This window comes from Zonotrichia albicollis, chromosome 25, assembly GCF_047830755.1.
Source record: "Zonotrichia albicollis isolate bZonAlb1 chromosome 25, bZonAlb1.hap1, whole genome shotgun sequence".
Classification (NCBI taxonomy): Eukaryota; Metazoa; Chordata; class Aves; order Passeriformes; family Passerellidae; genus Zonotrichia; species Zonotrichia albicollis.
This window is the reverse complement of record NC_133843.1, coordinates 6901071-6921493: the sequence shown is the minus strand read 5'-3', so window position 1 is coordinate 6921493 and position 20423 is coordinate 6901071. Positions and strand designations below refer to the sequence as shown.

Here is a 20423-nt window from a genome sequence, read left to right as displayed (position 1 = left end):
CTTCCAAAATTAAATAATAAAATTAAGATTATTAGTGCATAGTTTAAGTAAAAGTGTGTTATTCGTATAGTAGAAAATTTAGAGTTTAAAGTTTTAAAATTCAGTAATATATATAAACAAGATAGAAGTTTTAAGACAGAGACTAGCCCTTCTTTTTCACCTTCTTCTTCATAAGTTTGAGTAGCGAAAAATCCAATAGATGCATACAGAAAATACTTTCCAGAGGAGACAAGTTGTTTCTGCAGGTTTTTTACCACAACTTTGCCTGTTCATAACATCTTTTGTCATAAAGATCTCTTTCCCCTTCCAGCAACTCGCACATCCAGCCAGGTGAACTTCCCCATTGACTTCTTTGAGCACAACCAGCAGCTGACAGACGTGGAGTTCGGGGGCAATGACCTGCTGCAGGTGTACAATGCCCAGCAGATCAAGCACCGCCTCAACTCCACGGGCATGTACGTGGCCAACACCAAGGTGAGTGGGGCAGTCTGGGGACTCTCTTGGGCTCCTGGTGACATCACTGTTCATGTTGTCACCGTGCCTTGCCTTAAGGAGTCTGCTTTGTGCTGTACCTGGGGGTGCTGGGTGACAACAGACTGAGCATGGGCCAGCAATGTGCCCTGGTGGCCAAGAAGGCCACTGGCATCCTGGCCTGATCAGGAATGGTGTGGCCAGCAGGAGCAGGGAGCTCATTCTGCCCCTGTACTTGGCACTGGTGAGGGCACACCTTGAGTGCTGTGTCCAGCTCTGGGCCCTCAGTTTGGGAAGGACGTTGAGACACATCCAGAGGAGGCAACGAGGTTGGAGAGGGGCTTGGAACACAAACCCCTGAGGAACAACTGAGGGAGCTGGGGGTGTTCAGCCTGGAGAAAAGGAGACTCAGGGGTCACCTTATCACTCTCTAGAACTCCCTGAAAGGTGCCTGTGCTCAGGTGGGGTTGGTCTCTCTCCAGGCAGCACTGACAGAAACAGAGGACACAGTCTCAAGCTATATTGGGGAAATACAGGTTGGATATTAGAAAAAAGTTTTTCACAGAAAGAGTGATAAAATATTGGAATGGTCTGCCTGGTGAGGTGGTGGAGTCCCCATCCCTGGATGTGTTCAAAAAAAGCCTGGATGTGGCACTGGGTGCCAGGGTTTAGTTGAGGTGTTTAGGGCATGGGTTGGACTTGGTGATCTTTAAGGTCTCCTCCAACCTGATGTTTCTGTAGATCGGTAAACAGTGGGGTCACCTGTCCGATTTTCGGCTGTTTGGAGGGCCTGGAAAGGCCCGGGGTGGCCTTGGGGCAGCCGCGTATCGAAGGACGAGAAGAGGCTTCAGTTCTTCTTTCGGTCTTTATGTTTATTAATTGTTTATCTAAAAGATTTTCTTTCGGCCTGACAGAGCTCTGCTCAGCAGCCAGCCATGAGCACACTGTGTCTGCCCGCCGGGGCGGTCACCTATCTTTATACCCAAAGCTACGTGTACAATATTTATCATTTTTCCCCAATACCATTTATTCTTATTGCTGGGTGCACTTTCAGTAATGACCAATCCCAAAGTGCCACCATCACCACAGAAGATGGAGGAGAAGAAGAAGAAGGACAGGACACGCCCCAATTCCTCCATCTTACTTCTCTAAACCCCCCTGTACAGAAATCCTAAACCCTGTGTCTCACTCTCTAATTAACTGATCCCTTCACCATTCACCCCGGTGAAACCCTCCTGTCCTCATACAGGTGTCGTCTCCTGTGTAGGATCAAAGTCCAGCCACCAGACACTTCTGGAACATTCCAGGACTCCCGAGCCCCCCAAGGGTGGTCTCGGTGACCCCTCAGTCCTGAGGTGCTGAGATCCCACAGTCACCTCTGTACAGTGTCCTTGGCTTCAGAGGCAGTTTTTGAGCTGTGCTCTGTTCTCTGCAGCCCGGGGGTTTCACCATCGAGGTGACCAACAACAACAGCACCATGGTGATGACGGGCATGCGCATCCAGATTGGCACGCAGGCCATCGAGCGAGCGCCCTCCTACCTGGAGATCTTCGGGCGCACCATGCAGCTCAACATGACCCGCGCCCGCTGGTTCGACTTCCCCTTCACCCGCGAGGAGGCCCTGCAGGCTGACAAGAAGCTCACCATCTTCAGTAAGGCCGGGTGCCCTGCTTGCTCTGAGCAGCTGTGGGCTGCTGTGGGTGGGATGGAGCTGCTGCACCTCACAGCTGGCAGCTGCCACAATCCATTCGTTTGTCCTGACTGTGAGCCCAGTCTGAGGTGGGAGCCCTGAGCATTTGGTAACTTTATTTATGGCCCAGTTTTGTGCTGCTGTGAGTGAATGTTCAGTAGTTCAGCTCAATGATTTTTGCTGAGGTGAGAGAAGGAAAGTGGCCTTGCAAAGGAGATGGCACTGTCTGTGCTGGTGTTCACAGGGGTCTGAGGGTGAGGGAAGAGAAGGATCTGACTCCATGCTTCAGAAGGCTTGATTTATTATTTTATGATATATATTACATTAAAACTATATTAAAAGAATAGAAGAAAGGATTTCATCAGAAGGCTGGCTAAGAATAGAAAAGGAAGGAATAACAAAGGCTTGTGGTCTTGGAAAAAGAGTCTGAGCCAGCTGACTGTGATTGGCCATTAATTAGAAACAACCACATGACACCAATCCCAGATGCACCTGTTGCACTCCACAGCAGCAGATAACCATTGTTTACATCTTGTTCCTGAGGCCTCTCAGCCTCTCAGGAGGAAAAATCCTAAGGAAACGATTTTCCATAAAATGTGTCTGTGACAACTGTCAGTGGCTGTGTATTAATGGCAGTGTAATTGCTGTCCTGGTCCTGTGAAACGAGGCTGGTTTGTATCCAAAAGCATCAGTTCTCTCAGTTTTTAAGAAATTTCTCTCATCACTACAGTTGGAGCTTCTGTGGATCCTGCTGGAGTCACCATGATGGATTCCATCAAAATCTATGGCAAAACCAAGGAGCAGTTTGGCTGGCCTGACGAGCCCCCCGAGGATTTCCCGTCCGCTTCCGTGAGCAACGTGTGTCCCCCAAACCTCAACCAGGGCAATGGCACTGGGGACACCGAGTCAGCTGCCCCTGCTGCTGCCAGTGGGACTGTCCTGGAGAGGTATTTCCACAGTCTTTCCCTTAATTCTCCTTGGAAATGGGTTCTTGTTGTTGTTGTGGTGGGCACTTGGGTGCACTTGTGTGCTTTTCCTGACTTGGACAACTGGAGGGAATTAGTGAGTTGTTCTCACTGCCTTACACAGCAACAGCTGAAAACAGGGGTTGATTATCTTGGTAGGAGGGTTTGTTGGCTCTTGGTTGATGTGGTGCAGTAGCTGGGTAGATCTGTGTGCTTGCTTGTGCTGCCTAGTTCATGTTTCAGCAGTGTTGAGGAGCTCAAAGCAATTCCTGCTGCCCTGGGACATTCTCTCATTTCAGCTTGGCCCTTTTGTGGTCTCTGGAGCTCACAAAGGTCAGGCCTCTCTGAAGTTAAGCTCAGTTTTGAGGAGGGCTTTGAGTGTGACCCTGCTTTAGGCTTGTGGCTCCCACAACTCGCCTTGTAGCCCACGTGCCTCAGGCTGAACTGTTGTGCTGGGGAAGGTGTTGGGCTTTCCCCTTATCCCTGCTGAGAGCCAAACCCCAAGGGTGACCTGGACATAAATTTAGTGAATAAACAGAACTTGTCTTCTTTCTGATGTCCATGCTGTGTTTCCTTTGAACTGATACAGTCTGTATCTTAAGGGTTGTAAAAACAGCAAGGACAGGAGGGAAACAGCTCAAAGAGGAAGTGGTACTGCTGAAAAATGAGCATTTCAGAGGAAACAATCACTGCTCAGCTGTGAGGAAATGCTGGTTAAGTTTGTCTGACTGAAATTCTGTGGTAGAGGCTCTGGGCTTGAAGTGCCACTTAGGCCCAGTTGAAGGACCTGTTCAGCCATCCTTTAATATTTTGTCTAATAGTTCATGGGATTTTTTCCTGTGTTTATTTCCCTCTCCTTCCCTCCTCTGCTGTGACATCCCCACAAGATGTCCCTCTCAGCACAGACACGCTCTCTGGTTTTTCAGAGCAGTGGGATTATATTCTAAATATTCAGATATGAAAAAAAAATATTCTTCCTATTTGCTGTTACTTTCTGAAGGGCCTCTGGAGTAGGAACAGCTGATGGCAGGCAGGAGGCAGCTTTTCTGTCCAAGTGTGGTGTCTGCACTCCAATTTAAGCTTGGGTGGTGCTTTAAGTGGTGCTTGGCTTCTCTGTGTGAGGTGACCTGGCTCATCTCTGTCTGTGTTTTGCTCCAGAGCAGTGTGTGCTGCCCAGGCAGAGACCCTGCTTAGACTGACGCTCCCCCGGCTTCCTGATTTCCCCATTTAATTTGCCTTTTGCTTAGAATGTGTTCTAGGGAGTTTTTCTGTGAGCTTTACACATTTTTATTTTTTTTTTCCTTTTTCTTTGCTCCCCCAAAGTTCTGACACTGAGTCCCTAACCACCCTGGACCGGTTAGTATGGCATCCTTTTCTCTGCACGAGTGAGTGTGTGTCAGAGACAGAACACATGGTGTGGCTTTTGGTGACTGGGTTTTTTTTTTGTTTTCCAAGTGACATTTGCTTCTTTACATTCTGGTCATTGCATGGCAGATGGTTTAGCAAATGTAAAGATGAGGTGGTTTGCAGATTTTTGCTGTACACAGCATAACTGTTGCTTATTTGACAGACTCCTCTCTGCTTTGTTCCTTCCTTGTGCCTTCTTATCCCACTTCTGTTCCCTCCAAGCTTTATGAGGGTGCCTGTGGGGAGGGGGATGTTATTTATCACCACCAGACCAGACAATTGTTCCTTCTGCCTTCCAATCCTACACTGCTATTTTTCCCCGTAATGCTCTCTCTTCCCTGCTTTTTCCTGTATCTTCCTGCTCCTTCTGGTGTGTCAGATGGCATTTCAGGTAGTTCCACCTGGGGGCATGGAGTGCTGCTGCAGGGACTTTGCTGCCACTTGTAAATCAGGTTTTCCCTGGGGACAAGTGTTTTCCCAGCCTGCTTGAAACCTCAGCATCCCTCGCTTGGGGGTCACACCCAGTGCTCTGAGTTAATTCTCCTCTGGAATATTTTGTGCTGAAACTCCAAATTGGAAAGAGCAACCTGTGTGAAAATAGCAAGCGAGTAGAGCGTTGCTCCCTGAGCAAAGTCGGTTCCGCTTTTTCCCATGTGTCATAGCCAGCCTTGATCTGCAGTCATCTGTACGTCTGGGGGCCATGGTGAATTGGGACTGTCAAGACAATCCAAGTTATCCCTGCTGCAGGCTGCGTAAGGAAATGTTTTATCCTCTTTGGGAGAGAAAAGCCCCTGTCTTTCAGCTGTGGATTATTAAAGCAGTCCTAAGTTTGTCTGTGAGCGTGAGCCAGGTTTAACTCTGGTCTGTAACACAATGAAATGATATGCATGGTGCCTGTGGCAGGTTTTATCATGCTTTGATTTTGTACTTGGCATTCGTTAGCTGTCTCTGAGCTACTCATGACTGTAGCCCGCATAAAGCAGAGTGCTAAGGAGAGAGAAGGGTTGCTGTACTCAAGCCTGCTTTCCTCTCTCCCTCCAGGCTAGTTGTGAGTTCTTTAGAAGCGCTGGAAAGCTGCTTTGCTGTGGGACCAGTCAACGAGAAGGCAAGTAACTTTCTGAATACATTGCTGAGCTTTGGAGCCGGGGGAGGAGGGGCCAGCTCAGCTCTACCTCCTGCAGCCCCGGGGGCCTGATAGGAGCAGAGCCGCATCCCTTTTGCTCAGAGCACTGATCTGAAAGTTGCCTTAGCCAAAAGCGTTTGAAACTAGTTTAGGATGACAGTTGGCATTTGCATTTAGCGCTGGTGGGCTTTTTGTGCTGCGGGAGTGACCTCGTTTACAGAAACAGCAGGGTGGGAGCCCAGAAATCTCAAAGGGGCTTTTCTTGTGGAGACATGTGAAGTGTTCCCTAAATGTCAATAGTAAATGGAGGGAGGCCATCAAAAGGGTGTTGAGGGAGGGGAGCTGTAGGTACACTGGGTGATGGTAAATATACTGAATAATGAGGTTTGTCTGTTCTTAGGAGAAGAATAAGATTGCAGCTCAAGAACTGGCTACAGTGCTGCTGTCCATGCCAGCCCCTTCCAGCGTGCAGCAGCAGACCAAGAGCCTGCTGGCCAGCCTGCACACCAGCCGTTCAGCCTACCACAACCACAAGGTACTGCCCAGGGCATGGAGCTGGGGCTCCTGCAACCTGCCAGGCCATGGCTGAGGTGCAGCAGAGCCCTGGAGAGCCCTTCCTCCATGCAGCACAATCCTCCTGTCTCATCTCCCTTTATCTCCTGCTGCCTGCCCTGCACCAGGGTTGTGTGATTCTGTCACCCTTTAGCATTGGTTGCCCTTCCTTAGATGAGGAGTGCTGGATTTCCCCAGGATCTGACCCCTGGTTGTGCTTCAGCTGCTTTCAGTGCTGCAATCAGTTGTTTTTCTTTGTCTGTGTTATCTCTCACTTTACAGGATCAAGCACTGCTAAGCAAAGCCATTCAGTATTTGACCTCCTCAACCAAAGAAGGGAAGGACCTCGATCCTGAGGTGTTCCAGAGGCTGGTCATCACTGCTCGCTCCATTGCTATCATGAGACCCAACAATCTGGTGCACTACACAGAATCAAAGCTGCCACAGCTGGAAACAGGTAGATAAGTCTGTAATTTTCTCTAAGTTTCTGTTGTGGTAATTGAAGCTGTGCTGGGGTGTTGGGTTCAGAGTGGCAGAGACTGTATGTGACACATCTGGTAGGTGTGTGATATCCTGCTGATGAGAACATCAAAGCCTCTGGAAAAAGCCATTTCAAATAAACTTGCTGTTACCCTCATTAAGGTTTTCCCCTGCACATTTCTGAGAGGTGTTTTTTAATCTGTGCAGAGAGTGAAGAAGGGCAGGAGGCCCAGAAACACGTGGAAGGAGAGGGCTGCACCTTCATTACCCAGCTGGTGAACCACTTCTGGAAGCTCCATGCATCAAAACCCAAGAACGCCTTCCTGGCCCCTGCCTGCCTGCCAGGTGGGAGAGCTCTTCCTTTGCTGTTGGCAGGCCTGTGGCTTCTGAAGGGGCCTGTTTTAAGTTTGTAAGCAGAGAACGTGACTTTTCAATGCTGCTGCTGCTCTGAGGGCTCTGTGATGTGCAGATTCTGCTTCAAAGCTTCTGTTCAGGGCCACGTGTATTTTACCAGGAAGAAGGGACTGATGATTGATTTACCCACATTTGTCCTTGTGGGTGGTGTTAGAGGGTATTCAGTGGTGCTGCTGTATGGAGTTCACAATATTCCATCAGACAGACAAGACTGGCTCAGTCTGGATTGAAAATCAATGTATTTGTGCTGTTAACATTGTGCCTTGAAGTCTGCAAACAAAAGATGCTTCCTGCAGTGCCTCACTCTGTGCTGAAATACAGAGAGAGCTGATTTCAGTCCTGCTTTTATTCCTGCCAGGTCTCACTCATGTTGAAGCCACAGTCAATGCTTTGGTGGATATTATCCATGGCTACTGCACGTGTGAGCTGGACTGCATCCATACTGCTTCCAAGATCTACATGCAGATGTTACTTTGCCCAGTATGTCACCTTGTTCTTCTCTGCCTCAGCCTCCAGTTGCACCAGGGGAGGTTTAGGGTGGGCATCTGGAAACATTTCTTTGTGGAAGGAGTGTTCCAGCTTGCCACAGGCTGCCTAGAAGTGTGGCTGTGCCACCTGGGGACGTGGGTTAGGGGGATTGGCAGTGTTGGGTTTGTGGTTGGACTTGATCTCAGAGGGCTTTTTCAACCTAAATATTTCTATGATTCTACAGTGGGGAAAAAATGAAATGTGGGCAGAATGGGAATACATAGCACAGATACAAAACACAGCCAAAACCACCCAGCCAGAAGTGAATGAAAGAGAATTCTCCCTGGTGTTCTAGTAATGTTTGTCACGTGCTGCATGTGGAATTACAAGTGTTGCTTTGTGGGAGGTGACTCGTGTCCTACATGAACCATGACTGACCAGAGTCACAAGTGGATTTTTAGCCATTTTTCCAAATGCTGTGTAAAAGGACTTGGACTTTAAGGAGTGTAATGGTGAACTGTTCACCCTGCAGGACCCAGCAGTGAGCTTTTCCTGCAAGCAAGCTTTGATCAGGGTGCTGAGACCCCGGAACAAGCGGCGCCACGTGACCCTGCCCTCGTCCCCCCGCAGCAACACCCCCATGGGTACGCCAGGGACCCTGCTGAAACCAGCAGGGCCTTCTGCACTGGGCACAAAGGACAGGAAAATAAAGTGGGCTTGAGGAACAGAGACTAAAAAAGACTAAAATCAGCCTTTTTCCTTTCTTTTGCTCTCCCTTGCCCCCTAAATCCCTTTTGTTTAATAAACTCTCACCTTTTGGTTGATATTTGTGAATCCCAAAAGGAAATCTCTCTGATGTATTCCCCTTTCAATGACAGGAAAATCTGATCATTTTATCTAGAGAGTAGTAATCTAGAGTTAGTATTTCTATGCATGTTTTCAGGTTCTAATAAATCAGTCTAAGATGTGTGCACATCAAAATCATCAGAGCACCATCCAAGAGAGGTTTTTCAGTATTGAAGCAAATTGTAGGTGTCAGGAGTTCTTGGTAACTGAGGGTAGTTTGGGCTTTTTCCCAGCATTAGCAGCCTGGTTTGGGATGGGGTGAGGAGCTGTGCATTTATGAACTCGTGCTTTGCCACTCAGGAGATAAGGATGATGATGATGATGACGATGCAGAAGACAAGCTGCAGAGCTCTGGGATAGCAAATGGAGAGCACATCCGACAGGAGAGCCAGGAGCAGAGCGAGGTGGATCACGGGGACTTCGAGATGGTGGTGAGTCCTGAGCTTCTCCTTGGAGCCTTTCAAGTGTGCCAGGACTTAATTTAGTTCTGATGAACCTTGCAGTGCTCCCTTAGTGATGATGATGGTCTGGGGAAAGCTCTCACTGTGTTTCCTCTCCACAGTCTGAATCCATGGTTCTGGAGACTTCTGAGAACGTGAATAATGGGAATCCTTCTCCTCTGGAGGCTCTCCTGGCTGGGGCAGAGGGATTCCCTCCGATGCTGGATATCCCTCCAGATGCAGATGATGAGACAATGGTGGAGTTGGCTATTGCCCTGAGCCTGCAACAAGATCAGCAAGGTCAGATGTGGGCACTGTTGGGAGGCAAAGCGGGGATGGAAACTGGGAAAGAAATGAGGCAAAGCTGTTGCTGTCACCCCCAGTGAACCAAAGATAGCAGAACTATGAAATGTACAGAAAATGCCAGAGTTCACTTATTCTCTCAGAGAAACATGCCCCTAAGTTGTTCTCTGCTTGCAGGGAGCAGCAGCAGTGCCCTTGGGCTGCAGAGCTTGGGGCTGTCGGGCCAAGCTCCCAGCTCCTCCTCTCTGGATGCTGGAACGCTCTCGGACACAACAGCATCAGGTAACTGTTCACTGCAAGGCAGCTTCTTTCTCACATTCTGACCTAAGTAATGCCTTAAAATCGGTTTGGAAGAACCAGTTATTACTAATGGCTTCTTGTATATTTGAGAGTGTACTTACAGCTTTTTCCTGCTTTGATTGACTCTCACTGTAGACTTCTAAGGAAGTTATTTCTGCTCTTTAAACTAAAGCAGACACAACAAAGCATGTGCTGTATTTCCCTTGCATTTATAAACAACCAGACATGGTTCTTTAAGTAACTGTGCATGCCTGTGTGTTTGATAGAGAAGCTTTCCTCTCGGGATATCTCCCCTGCACTGCTTTAACTGTCCTGCTGGTCACCCCAAGCTCCCTTTCCCTTTGTAGCCATCCCCAAACCCAGTCCCTGCAGCCTTTCCCTGGTAGCGAGAGCGTCGTTTGCAGTTGTTCCCAGGCAGTGTTTTTACTTGTAACAGCTCTCTTTATTCTCTTAGCTCCAGCCTCTGACGACGAGGGCAGCACGGCGGCCACGGACGGCTCCACGCTGCGGACATCGCCCGCCGAGCACGGCGGCAGCGTGGGCTCCGAGAGCGGCGGCAGCGCCGTGGACTCGGTGGCCGGGGAGCACAGCGGTGAGTGAGCCCTGCTGCAGCCTGCCTGCTGCATTGCCTGCTGCATTCCCTGCTGCATTCCCTGCTGCATTCCCTGCTGCACCCTTCCTGCTGCAGCCTGCCTGCTGCATTCCCTGCTGCATTCCCTGCTGCACCCTTCCTGCTGCATTCCCTGTGCACCCTTCCTGCTGCATTGCCTGCTGCATCCTTCCTGCTGCATTCCCTGCTGCACCCTTCCTGCTGCACTGCCTGCTGCATTGCCTGCTGCAGCCTTCCTGCTGCATTCCCTGCTGCATTGCCTGCTGCAGCCTTCCTGCTGCATTGCCTCCTGCACCCTCCCTGCTGCATTGCCTGCTGCATTGCCTGCTGCATTGCCTGCTGCATTGCCTGCTGCACCCTTCCTGCTGCACCCTTCCTGCTGCATTCCCTGCTGCACCCCCTGCTGCATCCTACCTGCTGCACCCTTCCTGCTGCATTCCCTGCTGCACCCTCTGCTCCCTCTGTGCTGCATCTCCTGCTGCATCCCCTGCTCCTTCCCTACTGCATTCCCTGCTGCAGCCCCGGTGTGACCGTGTTCACAGGGATTCTTGGATGAGGGAAGAGACGAGCATCTGACTCCATGTTTCAGAAGGCTTGATTTATTATTTTATGATATATATTGCATTAAAACTATACTAAAAGAATAGAAGAAAGGATTTCATCAGAAGGCCAGCTAAGAATAGAAAGGAATGATAACAAAAGCTTCTGTCTGAGACAGAGAGCCCGAGCCAGCTGGCTGTGATTGGCCATTAATTAGAAACAACCACATGAGACCAATCCCAGATGCACCTGTTGCATTCCACAGCAGCAGATAATCAATGTTTACATTTTGTTCCTGAGGCCTCCCGGCTTCTCAGGAGGAAAAATCCTTAGGAAATGATTTTTCATGGAAAGATGTCTGTGACACCCCCACTGCCCCTCTGTTCCTGCCCTGCTGCACCCCCTCCTGCACTGCTGCTGCACCCCCTCCTGCACTGCTGCTGCACCCCCTGCTCCCTCCCTGCTGCCTCAGCCTTGCCCACCATGGCAGCACGTGGGTGACCCCTGGCACTGAGGGAATCTCAGTTCCCAGTGGTTGCTGCCATCTCTCATTTCGTGGGTTCTGCCCCAGTGCCCACAGATGGGATGTTGTCTGCTTTTTGTGGTTCTCTGGAAGTGTGGAACGTGCAGCAGATTTTGCTGGGCTGTAATAACAGAATCATTGAATCCCAGAATGGTTTGGGTTGGAAGGGACCTTAAAGATCATCCTGTACTGACCCCAAGGCAGGGACACCTCTCACTAGCCCAGGTTGCTCCAAGCCCTGTCCAACCTGGCCTTGGGCACTGCCAGGGATCCAGGGGCAGCCACAGCTTCTCTGGACAACCTGTGCCAGGGCTTCACCACCCTCTGAGTAAAGAATTTCTTCCTAATATCCCATCTAATCCTGTCCTTGTTCAGTTTAAAGCCACTGTACTGGTCCTGTCAGTCTCTGGCCATGTAACAAGTTCCTCTCCCTGCTTTTTATAAGTACCATGAGTACCCAGTACTCTGTAAGGTATGGGAGGCCACAGCAGGGTCTCCCCAGAGAATGCCTAGAGCAAACTGAGACAATTCACCATGCTGCTGGTAAAGTTTGAATGAAATAGGATTAATTGCACTCTTTTTGGTTCGGGACTGATACCCAGGTAAAATAATCACAGACTCTTATTTAAAAAAGTTGTCTGACTGTCCACACTGCCCATCCAAGCATTGTCTGACTGAGTTTGAATAACTGCTGTGGGACCAGTTCAGTTTGGGCCACAGAGATGAGGGTGGCAAAGAAAAGATTTCTACAAAAGCACCTTCAGCCTCTCTGTGACTTTCAGAAGAGAACCAAAGCCAGCATTTCCTTTGAACCACAATTCATTCCAAAGTGCAGCTCAGCTGGGCTGATGGATATGAAGGAGGCAAAGTGGCAAAGTGCCTGTTGGGTTGCTGAGGTTGTGTGTGTTTCCCTGTTGAATTACCGAGGCTGTGTGTGTTTCCCTGTTGAATTACTGAGATTTTGTGTTTCCCTGTTGAGTTACTGAGGCTGTGTGTGTTTCCCTGTTGAATTACCGAGGCTGTGTGTGTTTCCCTGTTGAATTACTGAGGTTGTGTGTGTTTCCTGTTGAGTTACTGAGGTTGTGTTTCCCTGTTGAATTACTGAGGTTGTGTTTCCCTGTTGAATTACTGAGGTTGTGTTTCCCTGTTGAGTTGCTGAGGCTGTGTGTGTTTCCCTGTTGAGTTGCTGAGGCTGTGTTTCCTGTTGAATTACTGAGGTTGTGTGTGTTTCCATGTTGAATTACTGAGGTTTTGTGTTTCCCTGTAGCGTTGCTGAGGCTGTGTGTGTTTCCCTGTTGAGTTACTGAGGTTGTGTTTCCCTGTAGAATTGCTGAGGCTGTGTGTGCTTCCTGTTGAATCACTGAGGCTGTGTGTGTTTCCCTGTTGAGTTACTGAGGTTGTGTTTCCCACTGAATCACTGAGGCTGTGTGTGTTTCCTGTTGAATCACTGAGGCTGTGTGTGTTTCCCCGTTGAGTTGTGAGGCTGTGTGTGTTTCCCTGTTGAATTACCGAGGCTGTGTGTGTTTCCCTGTTGAGTTGCTGAGGCTGTGTGTGTTTCCCCGTTGAATTACCGAGGCTGTGTGTGTTTCCCTGTTGAGTTACTGAGGCTGTGTGTGTTTCCTGTTGAATCACTGAGGCTGTGTGTGTTTCCCCGTTGAGTTGTGAGGCTGTGTGTGTTTCCCTGTTGAATTACCGAGGCTGTGTGTGTTTCCCTGTTGAGTTGTGAGGCTGTGTGTGTTTCCCTGTAAAATTGCTGAGGCTGTGTGTGTTTCCCTGTTGAATTACCGAGGCTGTGTGTGTTTCCCTGTTGAATCACTGAGGCTGTGTGTGTTTCCTGTTGATTTACTGAGGTTGTGTTTCCCTGTTGAATCACTGAGGCTGTGTGTGTTTCCCTGTTGAGTTGCTGAGGCTGTGTGTGTTTCCTGTTGAATTACTGAGGTTGTGTTTCCCTGTTGAATCACTGAGGCTGTGTGTGTTTCCCTGTTGAATTACCGAGGCTGTGTGTGTTTCCTGTTGGATCACTGAGGTTTGGTGTTCCCCTGTGTCCCCAGTGTCCGGCCGGAGCAGCGCCTACGGGGACATGGCGGCCGAGGGCCACGCGGCGGGGCCGGGCAGCGTCAGCTCCAGCACGGGAGCCATCAGCACCACCACGGGCCAGCAGGAGGGAGAGGGCTCCGAGGGGGAAGGGGAGGCGGAGGGGGACGTCCACACCAGCAACAGGCAAGAGACTTTGCTTCCTCTTGAGGTAGAACAGCTCTGTGCTCTGGGGATGGTTGCAGAGGAGGGGGCTGCAGTGTGGGAGTGGGATTTGTGACTGCTGGGTAACCAGAGTGGGAAACACAGACTAGAGCAAGCTGCCATTGCAAAATCATGGAGTGTCCTGAGGTGGAAGGGACCCACAAATGGCATCCAGTCCAGCCCCTGGCCCTGCACAGACATCCCAGTAATCCCACCCTCTGCACCCCAATGTTGTCCAAACACTCCTGGAGCTCTGGCAAGCCTCAGGGCTGTGCCTGTTCCCTGGGGAGCCTGGGCAGTGCCCAGCACCCTCTGTGCAATCATCATGTGGTGTGATAAACACACCCAGTGTGTGTCCCACAAAACTGCTGCCTCTAGGAAGTGATGAAAAAATGCTGCATGAGTCTAGTTTACATGGAATCACTGAAATCTTGGGAGCCTGTGAAATTCACTGTTAGGACAAAAGCATGTGCCAGTGTCCTTTGGGAACATGGGCACTTTTCATTGTGTGGGAGCAGGTGCTCAGTCCCCTCTCCAAGCAGTGTGGGGCTGATTTGCAGGGTGTTCCCATGCAGTTGCAGTCCCAGGTGGCCAGGCTGGGCAGTGTGGCTCCATTGTCAGACATGCTCTGCATCTTTGGCTTCTCTCCCCTGTGAGGTCTGAGCCAGTCCTGTCCCCCCTGGGAGGATTGGATGGCTTAGGGTTTGTGGGGCAGATTGCAGTGCTCTGCTGGGGACCCTGCTGGCTGTGGGGTGTTGTGGGCTGGCTCTGATTGCTGATCACTGACTCCCCAGGCTGCACATGGTCAGGCTGATGCTGCTGGAGAGGCTGCTGCAGAACCTGCCCCAGCTGAGGAACGTGGGGGGGGTCCGGGCCATCCCTTACATGCAGGTGAGTGAGGAGGGCTCACAGTTAAGCCCAAATCAAAAACAGTTCAATCACTGATTTCTATTTGCATGTGCTTTTCTCCTTCCTGCCCAGTCACAGTGTGAGTCCATCTGTTGCACAGCATTCTTTACCCACAGGTTTTTGGACTTGTGCCCTTTCTCAGTGTGACTTTACAGCTGACTGAGGAGCCTGAGGGCTCCAATCCTTGAGCTCCACTGTGTTTGGGAAGGTCTTGTGGGTTTATGCTGAATGTTCATATTAGGATGTGAGGCACAGGCTGGATTTGGGAAAGAACACATATAAATCAAGATAAAATCAGTGCTGTTTCATGAAAGATAAATTGTTATCTTGATAATGTGGAACCTGCCCTCTAATAATTCTCTGACTGCTTTTCCCAGGTTATTCTGATGCTCACAACAGACCTAGATGGGGAGGATGAGAAAGACAAGGGAGCTTTGGATAACCTTCTGTCCCAGCTGATTGCAGAGCTGGGCATGGACAAAAAGGTAAAGTGCAGTGTGGGCTCATGCTCTGAGTTTGCTCCTTCTCAGCAAGGTTTATTTCCTTGGAGGAGTGAAATGCTTGGGAGTCACAGAAACATTGCTGTGTGCATGTGGTCAGGCAGTTCATTCCTCTTGCCTCCTTTCACATAAGGTGGAAAATGACATGAGTGGAACTCCCACTGTTTCCTGGGTCTGACATCCACAAGTGAGCATGAAAATTTGTTTTGCTGGAATTAAACTCTGAGAAGAGCCATGATCAGTAAATGCATGATTGGCATATGTGGCTTTTCATTTGTGTGGGACTGTTCTCTGGCAGCCAGGCCACTGCCTACCCTCCTGTTGAGGCATTTGTGCTGCTTTTTCAGTCTTACTGCTTGAGCTTAAATTAGAAATGCTTCCTGAGGATCAGAGCACTGAACTTGAGAGGCCTGGGATGCTGCTCAGCTCTGGATTGAGCAGCAGGATGTGTCTTTGCCTGCAGGATGTGTCCAAGAAGAACGAGCGCTCCCCTGTGAACGAGGTGCACCTGGTGGTGATGAGGCTGCTCAGTGTCTTCATGTCCAGGACCAAGTCAGGATCCAAGACTTCCATCTGTGAGGTACATTCTCCAATTTGCTTTGTCAGGGCATGATTTTCTCCCCCTTTACTCAGCTCTCACGAGATCCCACGTGGAGCACTCACACACAATTCCAACTCATGGAATTGTTGGAGCAAGGGCAGAGGAGGCCACGGAGGGGACTGGAGCACCTCCCCTATGGAGACAGGCTGGGACATTGGGAATGCTCAGCCTGGAGAGGAGAAGGTTGTGAGGAGACCCCACAACACCTTCTATGGTGTAAAATTGACTGCAGGAAAGCCAGAGAGAGACTTTCCATCAGGAGCTGGAGTGACAGGACAAGGGGGAAAGGGTCAGGCTGAAAGAGGGGAAATTTAGATCAGATATTGGGAAGAAATCCTTCCCTGTAAGGGTGGAGATTGCCCAGAGCAGCTGTGGCTGCCCCTGGATCCCTGGCAGTGCCCAAAGCCAGGTTGGAGAGGGCTTGGAGCAAACTGGGACAGTGGAAAATGTCCCTGCCCATGGCAGAGGGTGGAATGGGTTGAACTTTAAGGTCTCTTCCAACCCAAACCATTCTGGGATTCCACGATGTGCTTGGGGGGCTTTTGTTCATCAAAAACAAAGCTGCTCACTGAAATAACAAGTGTAAAACTGAAACATCCTTGAGAGGGCTTTGGTAAAATTTATAGGGAACCTGTAGTGTTACTGAACTCTTGTGGAAAAAGAGTTTTGAAACTAGGGTTGGAGGAAGCAGCCGTGGAAAGACAATTGGATGCTCTTGTTTTGTGCATGGTTCCAGACTGAGCTCAGGGCAGCACATTAATGATGGTGCTTAAAACGGTCTGGCTGATTTCTCCCTCGCATCTCACCAGTGCTGAAGGGGTTAAAGAGGATTTGTAATGTGATTATTGGAAAGCAATATGCTGCTGTGTCAACGTAAAAGTCGCTAAGAGGATTCCTTAGATATTTGTTGCTAAAAGGTACAGTAATAAGGCATAAAAAGCAGTATGTGTGGTGGGAAGGAGATTAATAAAAAAGCATAGAGGTTAAAAAATTTAGTCTGAACTGCATCAAATTTTAATGAGCTTATGAGCTGTGGGGTTTGTTTGGATTTACAGGGCTGCTTTAATAGTTTTATTTACAGTAGCTTTTTCTCCAGCCTTTGTTACTCACTTGAGCTTCCCACAGAAATCAAAGCTGCTCGTCTTGCAGAATGCAGGTGGAGCAATACCTGGGTGGAGCAGAGCCTGTGAGAGGCAGCTGCAACAGGGACTCTTTCTCTACCAGGATTCACGCCCAGCTGGCCAAATCCCAGATAAACAAATAGAAATCCCAACTTAAAACCAAAAAAAAGAAGTGGGAAAAAAAGAAGGGAAGAAAGCCCTAGTCGTCTAATCCACAGCAGAGTGGCCTCTGGCACATGTGTCGAGGGGAGATTAGACTTAAGAGGAGATTTTATTTGTTTTCCTTTACTAAGCACTTGTTCAAAAGAGTCTCTGTAAATATTTGAGTTGCTTTTTATAAACACACACACAAAAAAAAAAAAAACGAACCAAAAAACCCCAACCTCAAACAAACCCCAAACTTAAAAGCTGCCTGCAAAGTTTCATCCAGACCTGCTCTCTTGCCCACACTGTCAGCAGGTGCTCAGGGCTCTCCCAGGTTCCTGATCCAGCTCCTTCCCTCTGTTCCAGGCTTCCTCCCTGATCTCCAGTGCCACAGCAGCTGCCTTGCTGAGCTCTGGTGCTGTTGATTACTGTCTGCACGTGCTCAAGTCCCTGCTGGAGTACTGGAAGAGCCAGCAGAACGACGAGGAGCCCGTGGCCACCAGCCAGCTGCTGAAGCCTCACACCACCTCCTCTCCCCCTGACATGAGCCCCTTTTTCCTCCGCCAGTACGTGAAGGTGAGTCCTGCCCTGTGCTGGCAGCTGGGCAGGGCCTGCACTCAGGGGAGGCTGCATGGAAAGCAGCCCTGCACCACGAGTTTGCCCTTAGAAGAGCAACCAAAATCCATCTTGTGGCACAGAGTTACAGCTGGGAGTGCTCAGAGTTCTCTGGGCAGCCCAGCTCCTCTCCCATCTCTCCCTGCATCCCTTGGTGCACTCCTAACCAGGAGTTCTCTGGAGCTGTTCTGGAGGAATTGTTAATCATGCTGAAGGGAAGCTGCTCCAGGCCATGACTCCTGTGCTTGGCAGGCAGAATTCCTGAACTTAGTGTGCCAAGGTGTCACAGAGAAAATGGGCCTTTGCCGGGGATGAGCCCTTTGTTGGTGAGGGGAGACTCGGACACTCAGTATGAGTGATAAGCAAATCCCGTTTATTGAAGAGAGCATCAGACACTTATACAGCAAATATTAAGCTCATGAATATTCTGTAAGCCAAGCAATCTATTGGTTAAACTATACCATGAACTCTTCCTCATTCCTTAGGGGTTCCATCTCTCTTTTCTCATGTCTCTTTCACTGTTTGTTATCCCACCACAGCTAGGCCCAAGGACACTGCTATCTGTGCAGATGCAGGACTTGGAATTAGCCATGGTTTTGTACTTTTCTATTCTCTAGCAGCTAAATTCCCAACACCGAGGAAGTGGAATGGTGGATGGGAGTTTCCACAGTAATTCCCAGGCTTGTGGTGCCATTATGCCATGGTTTGGTGTTGGTACAGGTGCAGTGCAAAATGATTGAATGTAAGAATGTCTCCTAAGCTGAAAGCTCCTGAGTTGAGCTGCATTATCGCTCCAGACTAGCTTAGTGCACCCTCACAGCTGCCCTCCAGTTCAAGGCCTTGTGCAGGTTCTTATTCATCATCTGGGAGCATTCTTTGTGCTGCGAAGGGGCAGAAATCCCTTGTTTTTATAAAATCAGCAAAAGCACCCTGTCATTCATCATGGCACCACGCTGGGTGTGCTCAGAGCCTGAGGGATTGATTTCTCTTGCTGCCAGGGTCACGCTGCAGATGTTTTTGAGGCCTACACTCAGCTCCTGACAGAGATGGTGCTGCGCCTGCCCTACCAGATCAAGAAGATTGCAGACACCAACTCCCGCATCCCCCCGCCCATCTTTGATCACTCCTGGTTCTACTTTTTGTCTGAGGTAAGCAAGAGCATGATACACCTGCAGATTTCCACAGGAAAACTCCAATAATGGTTTCTTGCATGGGAGAGATGAGCTTTTGCAGAGCTGATCTCAGCTCCATCTTGTATTTTTAATCCCCTTGAAAGAAGGTGAACTGTTGGCTTTGTGCATTCCTGTTGAACAGGAATCTGTAGGAAAACATACATGAAAAATGAGGTTGCTGTTATTTCTTGGAACTCAGTGGTTGCTGCCACAAAGCTTGGAGAGAAAACCTGCTGTGAGATGGAAAATAATGTAACATCATGCTCAGCTGTTGGTACTTGGGCCTTAAAAAAGAAATCAGGAAGATATTTGGTGTTTGTCTTCTCAGTCTGCTTCCTACTTTACATAACAAGTTATCTTCCATTTACACAAGTATGAGTTGGGATTTCTTAATTATCCTTGCTTGGGTGTTTATTTGAGGTTGGAGATGATTTCCAGCAAGTGGTGCAGTGCTGCTGTGCAGTGTCTCTTCTGCCTGGGACTACAGGATTAAAGCTGGGTGAACTCATCTCCTATCTGTTTGCCTTTTGGAAGAAAACTCTCATTTTTGGTGCTGATCTCACTGTGCCCTGCAGTACCTGATGATCCAGCAGACGCCGTTCGTGCGGCGCCAGGTGCGCAAGCTGCTGCTGTTCATCTGCGGCTCCAAGGACAAGTACCGGCAGCTGCGGGACCTGCACACGCTGGACTCGCACGTGAGAGGCATCAAGAAGCTCCTGGAGGAGCAGGGCATCTTCCTCAGGGCCAGCGTGGTGACAGCCAGCTCAGGCTCTGCCCTGCAGTACGACACCCTGATCTCCCTGGTGAGGGCAGCAGCAGGGAGAGGCCTCGGGGCGCTGTTGGTGTGACAGGAATGTGCTCTGATCCCACTCTGATCCCATCCCTTTGTGCCTGCAGATGGAGCATCTGAAGGCTTGTGCAGAGATTGCCACGCAGAGAACAGTGAACTGGCAGAAATTCTGCATCAAGGATGACTGTGAGTTCTGTCTCCCAGGGTTTGGGGAGCAGTGCTGTCGTGGTTGGGATGGAGGTGGCTCAGATGGGGAAGCTCAGCACAGATGAGGGTTTTGATAGGACTGAACTGTTTCCAGTACTCATTATCCCAGTGCCCTAATTGCATCTGGTCCTTGGCTAAAGAGCAAGATGTGGTGTCATGGATAACTTAGAGGAACAGGAAATCTGTGTTCTCTTGCTTGTGCTGCCATTGTGCCAGGGAGTCATTGGGGATGAGCCACTGTACCTGGTGTACCCCAGTGTTAGGCTTCTGTGGTCCAGGGACAGGACAGTTCTGGGAGTTTCCTTCTTGTGTACAAAGGCTTTTGGTTTAGGCTGGGTGGTTTTTTTTTCTTTTTTGTTTTTTTTTCTTTTTTAATTCAGGTTTAGTGGCATGGAGCTGTGTCAGGGCAGGGTTAGGTTGGATATCAGGGAAAGGCTCTTCCCCAGAGGGTGCTGGCCCTGCCCAAGCTCCCCAGGGAATGGGCACAGCCCTGAGGCTGCCAGAGCTCCAGGAGCATTTGGACAATGCTCTCAGGCACAGGGTGGGATTGTTGGGGTGTCTGTGCAGGACCTGGGCTGGATTCAATCCCTCTGAGCCTTTTCCAGCTCAGGGCATCCCATGATTGTGTGATTCAAACATTTTCCCCTTTCCTCCACAGCCGTTCTCTATTTCCTGCTCCAAGTCAGCTTCCTGGTAGACGAAGGAGTGTCCCCAGTTCTCCTGCAGCTGTTGTCTTGTGCTCTGTGTGGCAGCAAAGTGCTGTCTGTGGCTTCATCCTCTGGAGCTTCCAGCACCTCTTCCAGCTCTGCTCCTGCAGCATCAGGCTCAGGGCAGGCGGCGGCGCAGAGCAAATCCTCCACCAAAAAGAGCAAGAAGGAGGAAAAGGAGAAGGAGCGAGAGGGTGAGGGGCAGCTGGGCCCTGGCCTGTGGTTTTAGGAGCAAGTTTGCTCCTCACATGTTGGAGTGTCGGGGGTGGGATGGTGGGGACGGATGG

At 49.7% G+C, this 20423-nt stretch overlaps 1 protein-coding gene across 5 annotated transcripts in view; it reads left to right on the top strand.

Moving 5' to 3' along the window:
* UBR4 (ubiquitin protein ligase E3 component n-recognin 4) overlaps positions 1-20423 on the top strand; it is a 104008-nt gene that overhangs the window by 37574 nt on the left and 46011 nt on the right. The window contains exons 47-69 of one of the 5 annotated variants that reach the window (XM_074558731.1): positions 311-474; positions 1907-2123; positions 2892-3108; positions 4450-4482; positions 5575-5638; positions 6057-6191; positions 6491-6665; positions 6896-7033; positions 7461-7582; positions 8103-8214; positions 8717-8847; positions 8979-9156; positions 9337-9441; positions 9920-10051; positions 13184-13352; positions 14165-14261; positions 14657-14764; positions 15243-15359; positions 17012-17221; positions 18259-18408; positions 19008-19235; positions 19330-19408; positions 20088-20330. In XM_074558731.1, the coding sequence (XP_074414832.1) occupies positions 311-474; positions 1907-2123; positions 2892-3108; positions 4450-4482; positions 5575-5638; positions 6057-6191; positions 6491-6665; positions 6896-7033; positions 7461-7582; positions 8103-8214; positions 8717-8847; positions 8979-9156; positions 9337-9441; positions 9920-10051; positions 13184-13352; positions 14165-14261; positions 14657-14764; positions 15243-15359; positions 17012-17221; positions 18259-18408; positions 19008-19235; positions 19330-19408; positions 20088-20330 (3324 nt within the window). Of the gene's footprint in view, positions 1-310; positions 475-1906; positions 2124-2891; positions 3109-4449; positions 4483-5574; positions 5639-6056; positions 6192-6490; positions 6666-6895; positions 7034-7460; positions 7583-8102; positions 8215-8716; positions 8848-8978; positions 9157-9336; positions 9442-9895; positions 10052-13183; positions 13353-14164; positions 14262-14656; positions 14765-15242; positions 15360-17011; positions 17222-18258; positions 18409-19007; positions 19236-19329; positions 19409-20087; positions 20331-20423 lie in introns of all 5 variants that reach the window. The other 4 variants (XM_074558730.1, XM_074558729.1, XM_074558732.1 and 1 more) reach the window with 4 other exon arrangements.